Below are 17,266 nucleotides of genomic sequence, written 5' to 3'. Positions count from 1 at the left end.
GAAAACAGAGCTCTCTGCTGACATCACAAGCACAGTGCTCTCTGCTGACATCTCTGTCCATTTTAGGAACTGACCAGAGCAGCATGTGTTTGCTATGGGGATTTTCTCCTACTCTGGACAGTTCCTAAAATGGACAGAGATGTCAGCAGAGAGCACTGTGCTCGTGTTACTTGCATTGGTTGTTACTTTCTTGGTGAAAATTTAGAAAATTTAGCATTTTTCTAAACTTGAAACTTTTTGCTTGTAAGGAAAATTGATATTCCAAATAAATTACATATTGATTCACAAATACAATATGTCTACTTTATGTTGGCATCATAAAGTTGACATGTTTTTACTTTTTGAAAACATTAGAGGGCTTCAAAATATAGTAGTAATTTTCAAAATTTTCATAAAAAATACTAAATCTGAACTTATCAGGGAACAGTTAAGTTTGAAGTGGATTTGAGGGGCCTTTCTGTGAGAAATACCACACAAATGACTCCACTATAGAAACTGCACCCCTCAAAGTATTCAAAATGACATTCAGAAAGTTTGTTAACCCTTTAGGTGTGTCACAGGAATAGCAGCAAGGTGAAAGAGAAAATTCAAAATCTTCATTTTTTTTTTTTACACTCGCATGTTCTTGTAGAACCCTTTTTACAAGGGGTAAAAGGAGAGAAATCCTCCCAAAATTTGTAACCCAAATTCTTTGAGTAAGGAAATACCTCTTATGTTATGTGGATGTAAAGTGTTCTGAGGGCGCAGTAGAGGGCTAAATAGATTTTGGGGGTCATGTTGCATTTAGGAAGCCCCTATGGGGTCACAAAAGCAAAAAAAAACAAAAAAACACATGGCATACTATTTTGAAAAAGACACCCCTCAAGGAACATAACAAGGGGTACAAGCAAGCCTTTACACTCCACAGGGGTTTGAGGACTTTTCGTTAAATTCGGATGTGTAAATGAAAAATATTTTTTTCACTAAAATGCTTGTTTTCCCCCAAATTTTACATTTTCACAAGGGGTAATAGGAGAAAATGCCCCCCAAAATTTGTAACCCCATCTCTTCGAGTATGGAAATACCCCAAGTGTAGATGTCAAGTGCTCTGCGGGTGAACTACAATTGTCAGAAGAGAAGGAGCGCCATTGAGCTTTTGGAGAGATAATTTGTTTGGAATGGAAGTCGGGGTCCATGTGCGTTTACAAAGCCCCCATGGTTCCAAAACAGCGGACACCCCACATCTGACCCCACTTATGAAACCACGCCTGTCAGGCCCAAGGCCTGATTATTAAAATCCTATATGTGTATTATAATTGTAACTGTGTAATGTCTTATCCAAGACATGGGTGAGAGGTCATTCAGACTGTGTTTTGTGTATTGCATTTTATTGGGGGGTCTGGCTGTTTGTTTACATCTCCTTTGAAGTCAAAGGCTTTTTTGAAGTCATGCACTCTGGTCCCATCATATAATCAAACAGATAAGGGGCCAGGAAGAGAGAAGACCCCATGGTGGGGATCAGAGGGGAGGGGGGAATGGAGTCTCCCTCCCATGAAAGCAGATATGATATTTAACCCCTTAACGACGCAGGACGTATATTTACGTCCTGCGCCGGCTCCCGCTATATGAAGCGGGATCGCGCCGCAATCCCGCATCATATCGCGTCGGTCCCGGCGCTAATCAACGGCCGGGACCCGCGGCTAATACCACGAATTGCCGATCGCGGCGATGTGCGGTATTAACCCTTTAGAAGCGGCGGTCAAAGCTGACCGCCGCTTCTAAAGTGAAACTGAAAGTATTCCGGCTGCTCAGTCGGGCTGTTCGGGACCGCCGCGGTGAAATTGCGGCGTCCCGAACAGCTGATCGGACACCGGGAGGGCTCTTACCTGCCTCCTTGGTGTCCGATCGACGAATGACTGCTCCGTGCCTGAGATCCAGGCAGGAGCAGTCAAGCGCCGATAATGCTGATCACAGGCGTGTTAATACACGCCTGTGATCAGGATAAGAGATCAGTGTATGCAGTGTTATAGGTCCCTATGGGACCTATAACACTGCAAAAAAAAAGTAAAAAAAAAGTGTTAATAAAGGTAATTTAACCCCTTCCCTAATAAAAGTTTGAATCACCCCCCTTTTCCCATAAAAAAAATAAAACAGTGTAAAAAAATAAATAAATGAACATATGTGGTATCGCCGCGTGCGTAAATGTCCGAACTATAAAAATATATCATTAATTAAGCCGTACGGTCAATGGCGTACGCGCAAAAAAATTCCAAAGTCCAAAAAAGCGTATTTTGGTCACTAACATTAAAAAATGAATAAAAAGTGATCAAAAAGTCCGATCAAAACAAAAATCATACCGATAAAAACTTCAGATCACGGCGCAAAAAATGAGTCCTCATACCGCCCGGTACGTGGAAAAATAAAAAAGTTATAGGGGTCAGAAGATGACATTTTTAAACGTATACATTTTCCTGCATGTAGTTATGATTTTTTCCAGAAGTGCGACAAAATCAAACCTATATAAGTAGGGTATCATTTTAACCGTATGGACCTACAGAATAATGATAAGGTGTAATTTTTACCGAAATATGCACTGCGTAGAAACGGAAGCCCCCAAAAGTTACAAAATGGGTTGTTTTTTTTCGATTTTGTCGCACGATTTTTTTTCCGTTTCGCCGTGCATTTTTGGGTAAAATGACTAATGTCACTGCAAAGTAGAATTGGCGACGCAAAAAATAAGCCATAATATGGATTTTTAGGTGGAAAATTGAAAGGGTTATGATTTTTAAAAGGTAAGGAGGAAAAAAAGAAAGTGCAAAAACGGAAAAACCCTGAGTCCTTAAGGGGTTAAAACAATGCTAGACTCAAAAGTTGGTTGTTGAAGGCTGTGCAACAAGCTGACAAGACCATCCGAAGAACAGCTGGACTCTCACTCACTCATGGACTGCTATATCATCATGCTGTAAGAACTTCATCTTTTGTTTTCTGAACTTGCCTTGCTAAACTCTTTCATACATTTTTATACCTGTATGTCATTTGTTCCTGTATTTTTGTATTCCTGTATTTAGCACTGTGATACCTTTTACAAGATTAAATGTTTAATTAATCAGCTCTGGTCTCTGATCTCTAAATATATTAGCTCACCTTTCTGAAGGCAGCTCTGGTAAAACACGTTTATCTAAGGGTTAATTTGGTGACTTGCTGGGACTAGTAGTGGATACCCAGAGGTCTGGCGGCTTTAACCCTTGCACCATCACACTCTCTCTAGCATCTTAGCTGGACCGATAGGGTGTGAAAGTGACAACGCCCCTCAAGGAATTTAATAAGGGGTGCAATGAGCATTTACACTCCAATGGCGTCTGACACCTGTAGGGCGTAAATGCCCACTGTACCTCTTATTACATTACGTGAGGGCTGTAGTTTCCAAAATAGGGTCACATGTGGGTCCATTGTTCTGGCACTATGGGGGCTTTGGGGGCCTTCAATTCCGGTCAAATTTTCCCTCCAAAAGCCCAATGGAGCTCCTTCTCTTCTGAATGTAGTTCACCAACAGCGCACTTTACATCCACATATGGGGTATGTTCTTACTCAGAAGAAATGAAGTTACACAAGCATTTAGTGAAACATATATATTTTTTTTTTTTCCCCATACAACTTTAACGAAAAATTGCAAAAAACCTGTGGGGTGTTAAGGCTCACTATACTATGTTATATTCCGTGAGGGGTGTAGTTTCCAAAATTGGGTCACATGTGGGTATTTTTTTTTTCCGTTTAGGTCACAACCGTTGTAAAATCAGCCACCCCTGTGCAAATCACAAATTTAGGCCTCAAATGTACATAGTGTGCTCTCACTCCTGAGCCTTATTGTGCGTCCGCAGAGCATTTTACGCCCACATATGGGGTATTTCCGGACTCGGGAGAAATTGCGTTACAGATTTTTGGGGTCTTTTTTTCCTTTTACCTCTTGTGAATGAAAAGAATCGGGCAACATCAGCATGTTAGTGTAAATTTTTTTTATTTTTATACAACAACATGCTGGTGTGACCCCAAATGTACCTTTTCATAAGAGGTATAAGGAGAAAAAGTACACCAAAATTTTTTAGGCAATTTCTCTCGAGTCCGGAAATACCCCATATGTGGCATTAAATTGTTGCCTTGAAATACAACAGGGCTCTGAAGTGAGAGAGCGCCATGTGCATTTGAGGCCTAAATTAGGGATTTGCATAGAGACGGATGCAAGAAACCTCCAGCTGTTACATAACTACAATTCCCAGGCTTGCAGCTATGCAACAGCTGGAGACATACTACTAAAACTCCCAGCATGCCCTTTGGCTGCCCGTGCATGCTGGAGGTTGTAGATCTGTAACAGCTGATGGCACACTGGTTGCAAAACACTGGCAGTTTATTACTTAACTCAGTGTTTCGCAACCAGTCTGCCTCCAGCTGTTGCAAAACTACAACTCCGGCACCTGCTCTAGCCCTCCAGAATAGGGGCGGAGCGGGTGCCATAACAGGACACCCCCACAAAAGGAGTCCTGATTCATCGGCCGGTAACGCCGACTAATCTGGACAATCGTGAGGTGGCACCTCACTCCTGCTGCTAAAGGGTGATAGGTAGCCATCATCCTTTTTTTCTGGCTCACCGGGGATCCGGAATTGGTGTGTGTGTGTCTCAGGACTCCCCCAGGCATTGTCTTGGGATGCCTGCTGAATGATTTGAGCAGGCATCCGGGTCCAGTCCCTGCCCCGCGAGCAGCATGGACCAGAAATACTCAGGGCATACAGTACACCCTGAGTCCTTAAGGATCGGGGATGCAGGGCGTATGCATACGCCCTGCGTCCCCAAGAGGTTAAAAGCTCTACCCTACACCAGATCTTGGCTTTAAAGTGAAAATGCAGGAGGGGATTTTTTTTGTTGTTTTTTTTTTAAGAAAAAAAAAACATATAACAAAGGACAACTTGCAATTTACTCATGAAGACCTCTACACATTCTGGGCTAAGTAGATATGTGTGCAGCTCTACTTAGTGGCTGATAGATCTTTATATATGCACATTTATACACAGATAAATTGACTGCCCACTTGACTACTTAGCTGAAAATGAAGCTTTTCCAATAAAATTATATATCAATCTGCTTGGCTTCTCCTGCTCTATAACATAATGCCTGTACATTGGACTGCATTATCAATATGGCAGGTTCTCTTCCTTAAACCCTTAAGGACACAGCCCATTTTGATCTTAAGGAAGCAGCCAATTTTATTTTGCATTTACATTTTTAAATTTTCATCCACATACGAGTATGAGGGATTGTTTTTTGCATGGCCTTTGTAATGTCCTTTGTATGTCCTTTGTATGTATGGCACAACCAAATATATACTATTTGTGTGGGGAAATTGAAAAGAAAACCACAATTTTGTAAATTTTGGAAGGTTTCGATTTCACACTGTCCAATTTACGATAAAAATTACATGTTTTCTTTATTCTGAGGGTCAATACGATTAAAATGAGACGCATGATTACATACTTTTGTATTATTGTACCGTTTAAAAAAAAAATCTCAAACTTTCTAACCAAATTAGTATGTTTAAAATCCCTCAATTTTGACGAACTATAACTTTTTCATTTTTTTGTATAAGCGGTTGTATGAGGGCTAATTTTTTGCGCCATGATCTGTACTTTTAGTTTTTATACCACATTTGCATATATTAAACTTAATAATTTTGGGGGGGAATATGATGTGACAAAAATACACAGAGCCGGAGAGCAGGGTAGATCGGGAGGAAGGGGGGGGGGTCACAGTGGTCCTCTAGTGATATGCAGGAGATTTTTAAAGCTGCAGCATGCTTAATTTTCGGCACAGAAAATGTCTACAGCAAGCAGATGGAATTTATGAAATGCCATGCACTTGTCTGTTATCTTAATCCTCTGTGGGTTTATTTGTGTAAATCTGACATTAAAATCCACAGCATTTCCGTCCCCATCTTAATTTATTCAATAATCTTATCAACACATGCAGTTGATGTAACATTCTGTGATGGTACTATGTCCCGAATTCACTGCTGCTATATAAAACTTGTTAGTAACTATGGGATTTTGTCACTGTATTGACCTAGAGGGCAAACGTGCTACTTTAAAACAAAATGATGGAAACAGAAGTAATGTTGTAGTTAAAAAAATGAACAAGAAGAAAAGCAGAACATGAGCTGTAGAAATAATAAGAACGGATGGCTTTTAATTATAGAAACATTAAATCTCTAACACAGGGGCTATTTGTGAAAAGCCCAATGGTGCCTGAGCATGTTTGCACAGCTGACCCACTAAAAGCTCCCGATATGTATTTTCTCAGCTATAGAAGAGAGCATACCTGTTACGGTTTTTGTTTTGACAGGACTGCTGGCATACTCAGACGGCTGATTCGATGCCTGCTTTGCCAAGGGCGTGCTGCCAATTGACACCTCATCCTCCTTCTTCCTCGACAGTGGCATGGCTAGGGGAGCGGATCCCAGCGGCTGCGGAGGAAAAAGCATAAAAAATAAACACTGAAATGTTGTATATTCGGCAGGTGAAAGGTAAAACTGGTATAATTAAGTGTTTAGCAGGTTCACAGGATCTCTGCCAAAGCAGGGCCAGAAACAGGAGCTGTCACTGTTTATGCCTTTCAATAACTAGACTGATTCTTGGGAACACTACAATGAAACGTTCAATCACGGACAAATCCAGAAAGGTGCTCAGGTAACCTACTTTGTAGGACAAGGTTGGTTTACATCCAAAGACTGATTTCTTTTTGATGGTTTCATGAATCCAGAAAATACTTTCCTAACAGATATCAAATATTAAGTGTTACTGCAATTTAAAAACTAAAAAAACCTCAAACATGTCATAGAGACGTAATAAGTTCTGTTTGGTTAGGTAGACTACTGAGACCCCCACCAATCAATAAAACAAGATGGGAGAAGAACTTAGGTTAGCTGTCTCACAGTCTTTCTTCTAGGCAACAAAAGAGACTCCTGCAGCAAAGAGAAGCACTTCACTTTTTCCTGCCCTGATCCATTCAAACTTTTGTCATGTCTCTAGAACGTCTTAAGTTTATTTTTGTCAGTGACAATTTTACTCATATCTTTCCATCAAAACAAAGCATGAACATTTTCTTGTTCAATCAAAAATGATCTACCATACGTCAACCGTTATGGGAATGGGAATCACATTAATGGTCAAGATTTTAACTGCAATTATTGAAGACAAAGAAAGGAACATATCACAAATGTTGGACACATATAAGGCAATAAAGACTGAGCTGTCTCTTTTCTTATTGCATTCAATAATTGCAATTAAAACCTGAATGTCTGAACACACCCTAGGCAGTTGATAACTTACATCACTGTGTCTTTGTTTCTGGGCCTGGAGACTTGACGTCACGCCATACCCCCTCCATTCATGTCTATGGAAGGGGGCGTGATGGCCGTCACTCCCCCTTCCATAGACATGAATGGAAGGGGATAAGGTGTATTTAGGGATAAGATGTATTTGGCCAGAATACCCCTTTAAAGGATTTGTTCTGGAACAATCCCTGCCCACATGCCACATTGATGTAATAGAGGGAAACCCCACTTGAAACCACCTTCTGTGAGTCAACAAAAAAGAAAAACACACTCTTAGGCCTCATTTACACAGCAAAATTTGAAGATTGGAATCAGGCAAAATTCAGCTTGGAAATTTCATTGCAGCAGACTTCCATTGTGAACATGCAGGTAGCTGCATTTTATTTTCCAAGCAGAATTTCAGAGCAGAATTTCGCTTGAAAAATATGATAGCGTGAATTGGCCCTTAGTCTCGGTTCATATTAATATCTTTACTTCTTTTGTTCTTTCTCTTTTTATTGGAAGCCAAATAATCGCACATACACATTTTTTACAGCAACGCACAACAATATATTAAACAATTGGAATACAGTACACAATAGGGTGGTGTAAAACTAGCAAATATAAAACAGTAACTCTATATCAGGAAGGAGCTGAAAAGGACCAGAAAAAGATCCAAAATCCATAACGCAAAATAATTGGATTTAGACTTTTATCTTATGCTTATGAACCCCCCACTTTTACCTGTTGAGGCTGTCTGTCTCCTTTTCTCTGAGGCTGGTATAGAAGCCATGTATACAATACTGGGTCAACATTCAATGCTAAACCTTGTACGCTCGCCAACAGCACTGCACCTAGAAGATAAAGCATAATTATGATTAACTCCATCGCTAGGTAATAAAAAGTTGTGCGCAAAAAAACTCTGTGCCAACCCAAGAATTGAGTGAGTGAGAAACACATATATTCATCAGGTTTAAAGACTTGCTGCAAGCTTCTGGCAGAAATAAATAAAAATAGATTATTAGCAATCTTCCAGCGAAAGATAAAGGTTTTGTCCTCTTTACCCTTTTCATCTTGATTTGGTGACTAACTGAGGGGCAGAAGGAGAGGCTAGCATGCATGATGTGACATAGGAGCAGAGAAATGTCTGTACTAAAGCAGTATAGCTTTACCCTAACAAAACTTATAGACGCAGATCTATTAAAGCTGTCTAATTCTTAGACAATGCAAACTTAGATATCAGTGTATCAATCTGATTTATAAATCGGGCTTATCTAAAACTGTCCAGTCTAAGCTTGGACCAACTATTAGTAGGCTTACTTCAAACCAGAATGGTGCACCAAAACTTTGGCTTATTTCTGAGGCATTTAAGCCATGCCACTTTTATTGAGTGCACACCCCTTTTCTTAGAATTGTGGAAAAAATTTAAGCACCTATTAAATGTATTGCAAGTTATTAAAGACAATTTTGCATGCACACATACAGCTGAAAGCTGCAAATTGTGCTTTCTGCCCCGATGGAGCTGACGTCACTTGTCAATTTCTGCAGGGCATAGGAGGAAGGAGGCAGCAGGTGTGTACTGCATGGGATCTCTCTCTCTGTTGGATAAGAAGGTTTATTTTCCTTTCTTATTTAGGAAGACTGTATGCTAACAGGAAGGGAGAGTCTTGATCCTGCCTGTTTGGAAGGAGGAGATACCTACTAAAGAGCATACCTCCCTGCCGGAGGGCTACTTGCCTAAAGACATACCTATCTACTGTGGGACTACCTACAGGGCCGGCCTGGCCTACCGGGAAAATTTCCGGTAGGCCCGTTGCCCTGTGGGCCAGAAGTGTCTGGAGCGCAGGCTGCCTGAGTCCCAACAAGTCCCTGTATCAGACTGTCAGCAGTGTCAGGACCTGTGTGCACAACAGCTGCAGCATCACACACAGATCCTGAGGCTCTTGACAGGCTTACTTAGTGAGCGGAGGTCTAAGGCTACAGAGTCTGTACTGGGAGCTGTACAGACAGGACACTCACCTCTACTCTTTGCCTTCTCACTGCTCCTGGCCCTTCCTCCTGTAAGCACAGAGTGACTGCAGCTGCTCGGGGGAAGATCTACTATACTGGGTGAGAGGAGAGGGATACCTTATGTTATTACAATGTAAGGGAAAGGGTGGGAGTCCTGTTACGTGGTGTGTATGTGGGGGTCTGGTAAGGGGAAGACCTGTTATGTGGGGGTTGCAGAGGGGGAGACCTGTGAGGTTATGAACTGCAGAGGGGGACCTGTGATGTGGGGGGGGGGGGGGGCTGCAAAGGGGGGGACCTGTGATGATAGGGACTGCAAAGGGGGGGGGACTGTGATGTAGGGGGTCTGCAAAGGGGGACATGTGATGTGGGGGGCTGCAAAGGGGGACCTGTGATGTGAGGGGCTGCAAAGGGGGGACCTGTGATGTGGGGGCCAAAAAAGAGGGGACCTGTGATGTGAAGGGCTGCAAAGGGGGGACCTGTGGTGTGGGGGGCTGCAAAAGGGAGACCTGTGATGTGAGGGGCTGCAAGGGGGGGGGGGCTGTAATGTTGGTGGGTGCTGGTGGAGAGGGGAGACCAGTTATGTGGCACCAGTGATATGGGGAGCTGGAAAGGGGATACCTGTGATGTAGGGGGCTGGAGACAGGGGGGGGAACTGATGTTGGGGGCTGGAGACGGGGGACCTGTGATGAGGGGGGATAGGTTCTGGGAAGAGGAGACCTGCTGTTACTACTTTGTAAGGGAGGGGCACTTTGGTTCTCTTTTTTTATTTTGCAATTTAAGTTGTTTATTCATTATTTTTAATTAACTATATTTCTTATATTTAACTACAGTTAAGGGGAACCTGTTATCAGTTTTATGTTGCCCAAACAGCGGGCAGCATAAAACTGGTGCAGGCATCACGATCCCATGACACTGTGAATTACACTAAGACACTCGGTCATTCAAAGTAAAATGCCACCGGAACCAGTAATTAGTCCTCGGGACGGATCTCAGCGGGGCAGGTGGCGCATCTCTCCCTGTATCAGTGGTCTCCAAACTGTGGATCTTCAGCTGTTGCTAAACTAAAACTCCCAGCAAAACATCAACTCCCAGCATGCACAGACCATTTTTGGAATACCTAAAAGTCCACAGTTTGGAGACCTAGGGGAGATTTATCGAAACATGTGCAAAGGAAATGTTGCCCAGTTGATTGGCGAGTGCTTCCAATAATTTTCTACTGTGAAACTGTAATGCTTCCTACTATAAACTATTGCGACTGGGCACCCCGTCTGCATGCAGGAACCTGCAAAGTCGGGAAAATGTGTAGTGTTGGACTTTGTAGTGCTGAGCACTGTATCTTCCAGTGTCTCCCTATACACTGCTAGAGACACTAGAGACGTATCAATCAAGACGGCTGGGCAGGGAGCAGCCGCCAGGACCCACCCCTGTGACTATTTACCTGTATTCTTGAAGCATTTTCAAACTATGTCTCTGTGTAATTCATGTCATGGAATTGCAATGCCTGCACCAGTATTATGCTGCCCACGGTATTTTAACCCTATGTAATATCTACTACGGGAGGGGGAACAATAAAAAGTCAAAAAACCCATCTAAAATTCCTTGCTTTCACACTGCCACTGAAATGACAGAATTCTGTTCCTGGTATCTGGCACTTTCGGTTAGGTGAAGTCACATGGCCAGCCATCCAATCAGTGCCTGAGGCTGGACATTGCTTTGGCCCGTAATTGAATGAACAGCTGTGTGAGATCACATAACCTAAACCAGTAGTGCTGGACTGTTTTACTGTTTTCCCCAAGTGGATTTTGCATAGCGTTAATACCACATTACTGTCTTGTATGTTGAGGCTTCACCCCTTTGACTTCAGGGCTCAGCCACAAGATAGTTCTCTTATAGAGGCATGGCAAATCAAGTGCCAGGCTTCCCTGTCCCTTCCCTGCAGCCAGTGACTGCCACAGTGACTCAATGCTGTAGGGCTGGTATGACAATTTTTCCAGGGCTGGTTTTTAGCCCCAGTCCGGCCCTGCCTACCTAGGACATTCCTACCTACTGGTGATGGGTACCTCACTAAGGACATAACTACTTATTTGTGAGGGACCTAAGTTCAGGAAAACTTTGAATAAAAAGTGCATAAATATGATCTCAATCCTTATTCCACAATGCTCTCTAGATTAATGGAGAACAATTATCCCTTATTTAAACAATGCAACACCAGATCTATTGATGTAAAGAAGAAAATTTAGAGCTCAGCCAAACTATCCGGCTGTCATTTAACAACTGGAGCCCTGCATGGAGTAAATATTTGGATGCAGTAAGATAGTTTATTTATGGAGCAGAAGGTTATCATTATGCCATAATGTTCCCTCCATTGTCACTAATTATTCTGCACTAGATTATTATATACAAAATACAAGATATCATACCAGCATCGTAAATAAATAGTAACTGGTGACTTGTAACATTTATTTGTTCTAGAAGAGTGATGAGCTTAGTTTCCACATGGAGACTCAAAATATGTCTTTAGAAATCCCTGCCAAATCTCCCAGTTATACATGAGAACAATATAATAAGCATTTAGTAAAACTCTGCATCGGATTCTGTATAGTCCACGGTTACGGTGGTGTATAATATTTTAGTCAAGTGCATTTCGAGAAGTGCAATGCACATGCCTACTGTTCCTGGTTATTAATAGGAGTCAATATAACTGATGATGTTATTGTATCTCCTGCAGCTGTCCCAACTAAAGAGACATCACTGCATTGCCTTTAAAGGGTTTTCTGAGACAGAAGATGGGTACCTTTGACAGCACATTGAAGTGGATGGGTGGGAGCAGTTGCAGTTACTTGGCACCATCACTATACAAGTAATGGTGCAGGACTATCACTGAACAGGAGCTGCAAGAAGCCTAAGAGTTGATCAGTGGGGGCCTGTCGAAAAGCGATAGATGTACCCTTAGAACAGGCCATCAATTATATAGTCCTGGAAACCTCCTTTACGGTGCCTATACAAAGTCATCTATTTGATTGGGGTGTTCTGACTAGCCACATGAGGATGGGGAATAAGCAGTCTGATTTCAGAATGCCCTTTCAATTTCTTCTCAAGGGAGAATAGTTGCCGCCAGAGGTAGTGGAAAGTTGCTTACGCACATTCGAGTTGTCAGATGAAATTTGTTTGGCCATCTGTAAACCAATCCAGAAAATTTGTAGTCAGCATTGCCACATCTAGTGGCCAAAATATATGACTAATAGGTTATCATTTTATTATACAAAGGGAATCTGTCACTTTTTGTAAGCAGTTCTGAGTGCAGCATAACCTTGAAAGAGAGAAATTATTATGATGTATTACTTACATTGTGCACTGTTCTGCTAATATCTAGGAGACCAAGCAGTTTTCTGCCACTCCCTACCCACCTGCCAATAATCAACCCTTAGGGGACACATGATGTAAATATGTGTCATGGTGCCCTGGTACGAAGCGCACCAGAACATACACTTAAAGTAGTTTGTGTGCTTAAATACACTCATCAGTCCACCGGCAGAACGACTGCGAGGGTCCAATGAGTTAGGAGGTCTCCTTAGCTGTTCCATGATCCACTTGCACAGTCTGCCTTCTGACAGGCAATACAAGTGGATTGCTGATATCACTGACATATTTCATATCATATCGTTGCATGCAGAAAGTACAATGAATGCGTAAATGTAAAAAAACAAATTGCAGATTATTGTCACTGTCACATACAAGAACAAATGGGATAAAAAGTGATCAAAATATAACATATACGCAAGAGTGATACCGATAAAAATCTACAGATCACGATGCAAAACATAACTTACCTTCCATGCTCCTCTGGTGTTTCTAGTATCGCTGCTCTGGTCCTCAGTGCAAACCTCTTCCTGGTGCCAGGGGTCGATGAATTACAGTGCAGTTCTGTGAATTGCTGGCCACAGCAGTGTAATGCCTCGGCCAGTGATTGGCTGAGCAGCAACATATTGTATTGAGCCCCAGCACCGGAAAGAAGACCGGGGCCATGGCTCAATATGTTGCATTGCAGCTCAGGCAATCACTGGTCAAGGTGTGACACTGCTGCGGCCAGAGATTTGCTGAGCTGCAATGTAAAACTTTGACCCCTGGCACCAGGAAAAGTGTCGCACCTGGGAACGGAGAAGCAATAATTGAGGCACTGGGGGAGCATGAAAGGTGGGTAAAGGTTAGGGTTCGTTTACATAATTAATACACTGGGCATCTTTATTAAAAATAAATAAATAAACACACACACTTCAAACCGAGTGCCCCTTTAATTGTACAGCAGTTAATCAATGAAATTCAGTGGGGGAAAATATTTTGAAGTTTTTGAAGCACAAAACTGAATTATCTCAAAATGAGGTCCAAAATCTTGAGTTACCATATCCAAAAATTGATGGCCTCTGCATTGGATAACCATAAAATATTTGATCGACTGTCAAAGCCTAACTGTCTGAAGGGGTCCCTTTTATTGTTTACCAAGCACAGCTCCAAACTTTTACCAGTGTCTGTTTCTAGCAATCATTATAACTTAGTCCTATTTAATAAAAAGTATTGTGCTGTGCCTGGTAAACAATGAACAGTGTGCCGCAGAACCCACACAGATTTACCAAAGAGAGCCTGTCCCAAGCCTAGAACATCAATTGTAAAGCCTTGGATAACCCCTCTAACACACACACATATATAATGTATATATTAAATACAGCATGTGTATATTAAATACAGCATAATGTTCATGAACCCTTAAGTGCAATTCAGTATTGTTTTCTTCAACACTCCATAACTAAAAAGAAAAGCTATATTTGTTCCAATGATGTGCTCTATTTAGCTGCTTTTTAATAAATATACACTTTACAGCATCTGACATGGGAATGCATGCTGAAACCCACTTTAGATTTTTCCCACGCAGATTTAATATTTACAGAACATATCAAGGCTGTGTGAGTGAAATTTCCATACGTGATGTTCAACAGGTGACCATATAAGCTCACAAGTGCAGTGCAAGGCCTCTACAGATGAAGGTGGGAGATGCAAAGCTTCGCCCTGACATTGCCAATGCAAATATTTTCGTTCGACAAATCTTGATTAAATTCTGGCTGTTGGCCGTTTTCGGCTTCCTACAAAATATTAATCTTCAGCAAACTGAAGCAAGCTGAGGGAATGCTCTGGGATATATTTTATAATGATTCCCATATTGAGCGCCTGACAACCTCTCTTCACAAGATCTCACAACATGCCAGATATAAATTGAACACAAACTGATTCAAGTCTGTTCCACACAAAAGATGTACAATACATATGTACATCATCATCCATAAATTTCTATAAATATATTTAATAATAAATGTAGAATAGTCTATCGTCTATCTACTATCTAGAACAATTTTGGCTTTCTACATCTACTTCAATACAGCAAGTAACTTTACTAAATCCTAATCCAGATCATCTCATGAAGGCAAATCATTTTCGAATACTGTACAAGTGGATGCAATAATCAGCTGATCACCATAATCTGATGTGTCTAACCCTCAGTAGTCAGTATTCGATGGGAGATGCTGCCCAGTATTCGATGGGAGATGTTGCGCATATCTAGATTTTAGTAAGGCTTTTGACAATGTCCCACATAGAAGACTTATCAATAAACTACAGTCTTTGAGCTTGAACTCCCATTGTTTTATTGGATTAGGCAGTGGCTGAGTGCAAGACAACAGAGGGTTGTAGTCAATGGAGAATATTCAGACCAAGGTCTTGTTACCAGTGGGGACCTCATAAATCTGTACTGGGACCAATTTTGTTTAGTATCTTCATTAGTGATACTTCAAAAGGTCTCGAAGGTAAGGTGTGTCTTTTTGCTGATGACACAAAGATATGTAACATGTAAATGGAAAAGGATTTAGGAAAACTAGAAGAATGGTCAGAACTCAGGCAACTGAAATTTAATGTGGATAAGTACAAGACAATGCACTTGGGGCGTAAAAACCCTCTGGCAGAATATAGAGTATTTGACACAGTCCTGACCTCAGTATCTGAGGAAAGGGATTCAGGAGTAATTATTTAGAAGACTTAAAGGTAGGAAGACAATGTAATAGAGCAGCAGGAAACGCTAGGATAATGGTTGGATGTATAGGGAGAGGTATAAGCAGTAGAAAGAGAGAAGTGCTCATGCCGCTATACAGAACACTGGTGAGACCTCACTTGGAGTATTGTGCGCAGTACTGGAGGCCGTATCTCCAAAAGGATATAGATACTCTAGAGAGAGTTCAGAGAAGAGCAACTAAATTAGTATATGGATTGCAGGATAAAACCTAAAGATTAACCCCTTAAAGGGGTACTCCGATCCTAGCATCTTATCCCCTATCCAAAGCTGCTGGGAACCCCCGGGATCTCAGCTGCGGCACCCCGCTATCATTACTAGACAGAGCACACTCGCTCTGTGCGTAATGACCGGTAATACAGGGGCCGGAGCATCGTGACATCACAGCCCCGCCCCCTCGAGACATCACGGCCTGCCCCCTTAATGAAAGTGTATGGGAGGGGGCATCCTGGCAGCCACACCCCCTCCAATAGACTTGTATTGAGGGGGCGGGCCGTGACATAATTTTATTGTCCGTAATTGCGCACAGAGCGAGTGTGCTCTGTACAGTAATGATAGCGGAGTGCCGCAGCGGAGATCCTGGGGGTCCCCAGCAGCGGGACCCGGCAATCGGACATCTTATCCCCTATCCTTTGGATATGGGATAAGATGCTAGGGGCGGAGTACCCCTTTCAGGACCCGGGGGTTTTTCCGTTTTTGCATTTTCGTTTTTTCTTACCTTTAAAAAAATCATAACTCTTTCAATTGTGCCCCTAAAAATCCATACGATGGCTTATTTTTTGCGCCACCAACTCTACTTTGTAATGACGTTAGTCATTTTACCCAAAAATCTACGGCGAAATGTAAAAAAAAAAAAAAAACATTGTGAGACAAAATTGGATAAAAAAACTCAATTTTGTAACTTTTGGGGGATTCCGTTTCTACACAGTACATTTTTCGGTAAAAATGACACACACTCTATTCTGTAGGTCCATACAATTAAAATGATACCCTACTTATAAAGGTTTGATTTTGTTGTACTTCTGGAAAAAATCATAACTAAATGCAGGAAAATTTATACGTTTAAAATTGTCATCTTCTGACCCCTATAACTTTTTTATTTTTCCGCGTATGGGGCAATATGAGGGCTCATTTTTTGCGCCGTGATCTGAATTTTTTAGCAGTTCCCTTTTTGCATTCATAGGACTTATTGATCATTTTTCATGATCTAAAAAGTCACCAAAAATACAATATTTTGGACTTTGGAATTTTTTGCGCGTACACCATTGACCGTGCGGTGTAATTAATATTTTTTTATAATTCGGACATTTCTGCACACAGCGATACCACATATATTTTTAGTTACACTTTTTTTTATGGGAAAATGGGGGTGATTCAATCTTTTATTAGGGAAGGGGTTAAATTATCTTTATTCACTTTTTTTTGCAATGTTACAGCTCCCATATGGGGCTATAACACTGCACACACTGATCTTTTACATTGATCAATGGTTTCTCATAGTCACGCGCAAAAAAATTCCAAAGTCCAAAATAGTGTATTTTTGGTGACTTTTTAGATCATGATGGTTTCACATAGGAAACCATTGATCAATGATTCTGCCACTTGACTGCTCATGCCTGGATCTCAGGCACTGAGCAGTCATTTGGCGATCAGACACCAGGAGGCAGGTAAGGGACCCTCCTGCTGTGTCACAGCTGTTCGGGATGCCGCGATTTAGCTGCGGACATCCCAAACAGCCCCTTGAGCGAAACGGCAATGATTTACTTTCACTTTAGATGTGGCGTTCCACTTTGAACGTCGCGTCTAA

General features: G+C 41.7%; 1 protein-coding gene across 3 annotated transcripts in view; it reads right to left on the bottom strand.

The window, feature by feature from the left end:
* VPS13B (vacuolar protein sorting 13 homolog B) overlaps positions 1–17,266 on the bottom strand; it is a 1,225,788-nt gene that overhangs the window by 729,840 nt on the left and 478,682 nt on the right. For all 3 annotated transcript variants that reach the window (XM_056522379.1, XM_056522375.1, XM_056522376.1), the window contains exons 20-21: positions 8,082–8,191; positions 6,344–6,488 (exon numbers count right to left, since the gene is read on the bottom strand). In XM_056522379.1, coding sequence (XP_056378354.1) covers positions 6,344–6,488; positions 8,082–8,191 — 255 coding nt within the window. The remainder of the gene's footprint in view (positions 1–6,343; positions 6,489–8,081; positions 8,192–17,266) is intronic.

The sequence above is a fragment of the Hyla sarda genome, chromosome 5 (genome assembly GCF_029499605.1).
Source record: "Hyla sarda isolate aHylSar1 chromosome 5, aHylSar1.hap1, whole genome shotgun sequence".
Classification (NCBI taxonomy): Eukaryota; Metazoa; Chordata; class Amphibia; order Anura; family Hylidae; genus Hyla; species Hyla sarda.
This window is presented reverse-complemented; position numbering and strand designations above follow the sequence as displayed.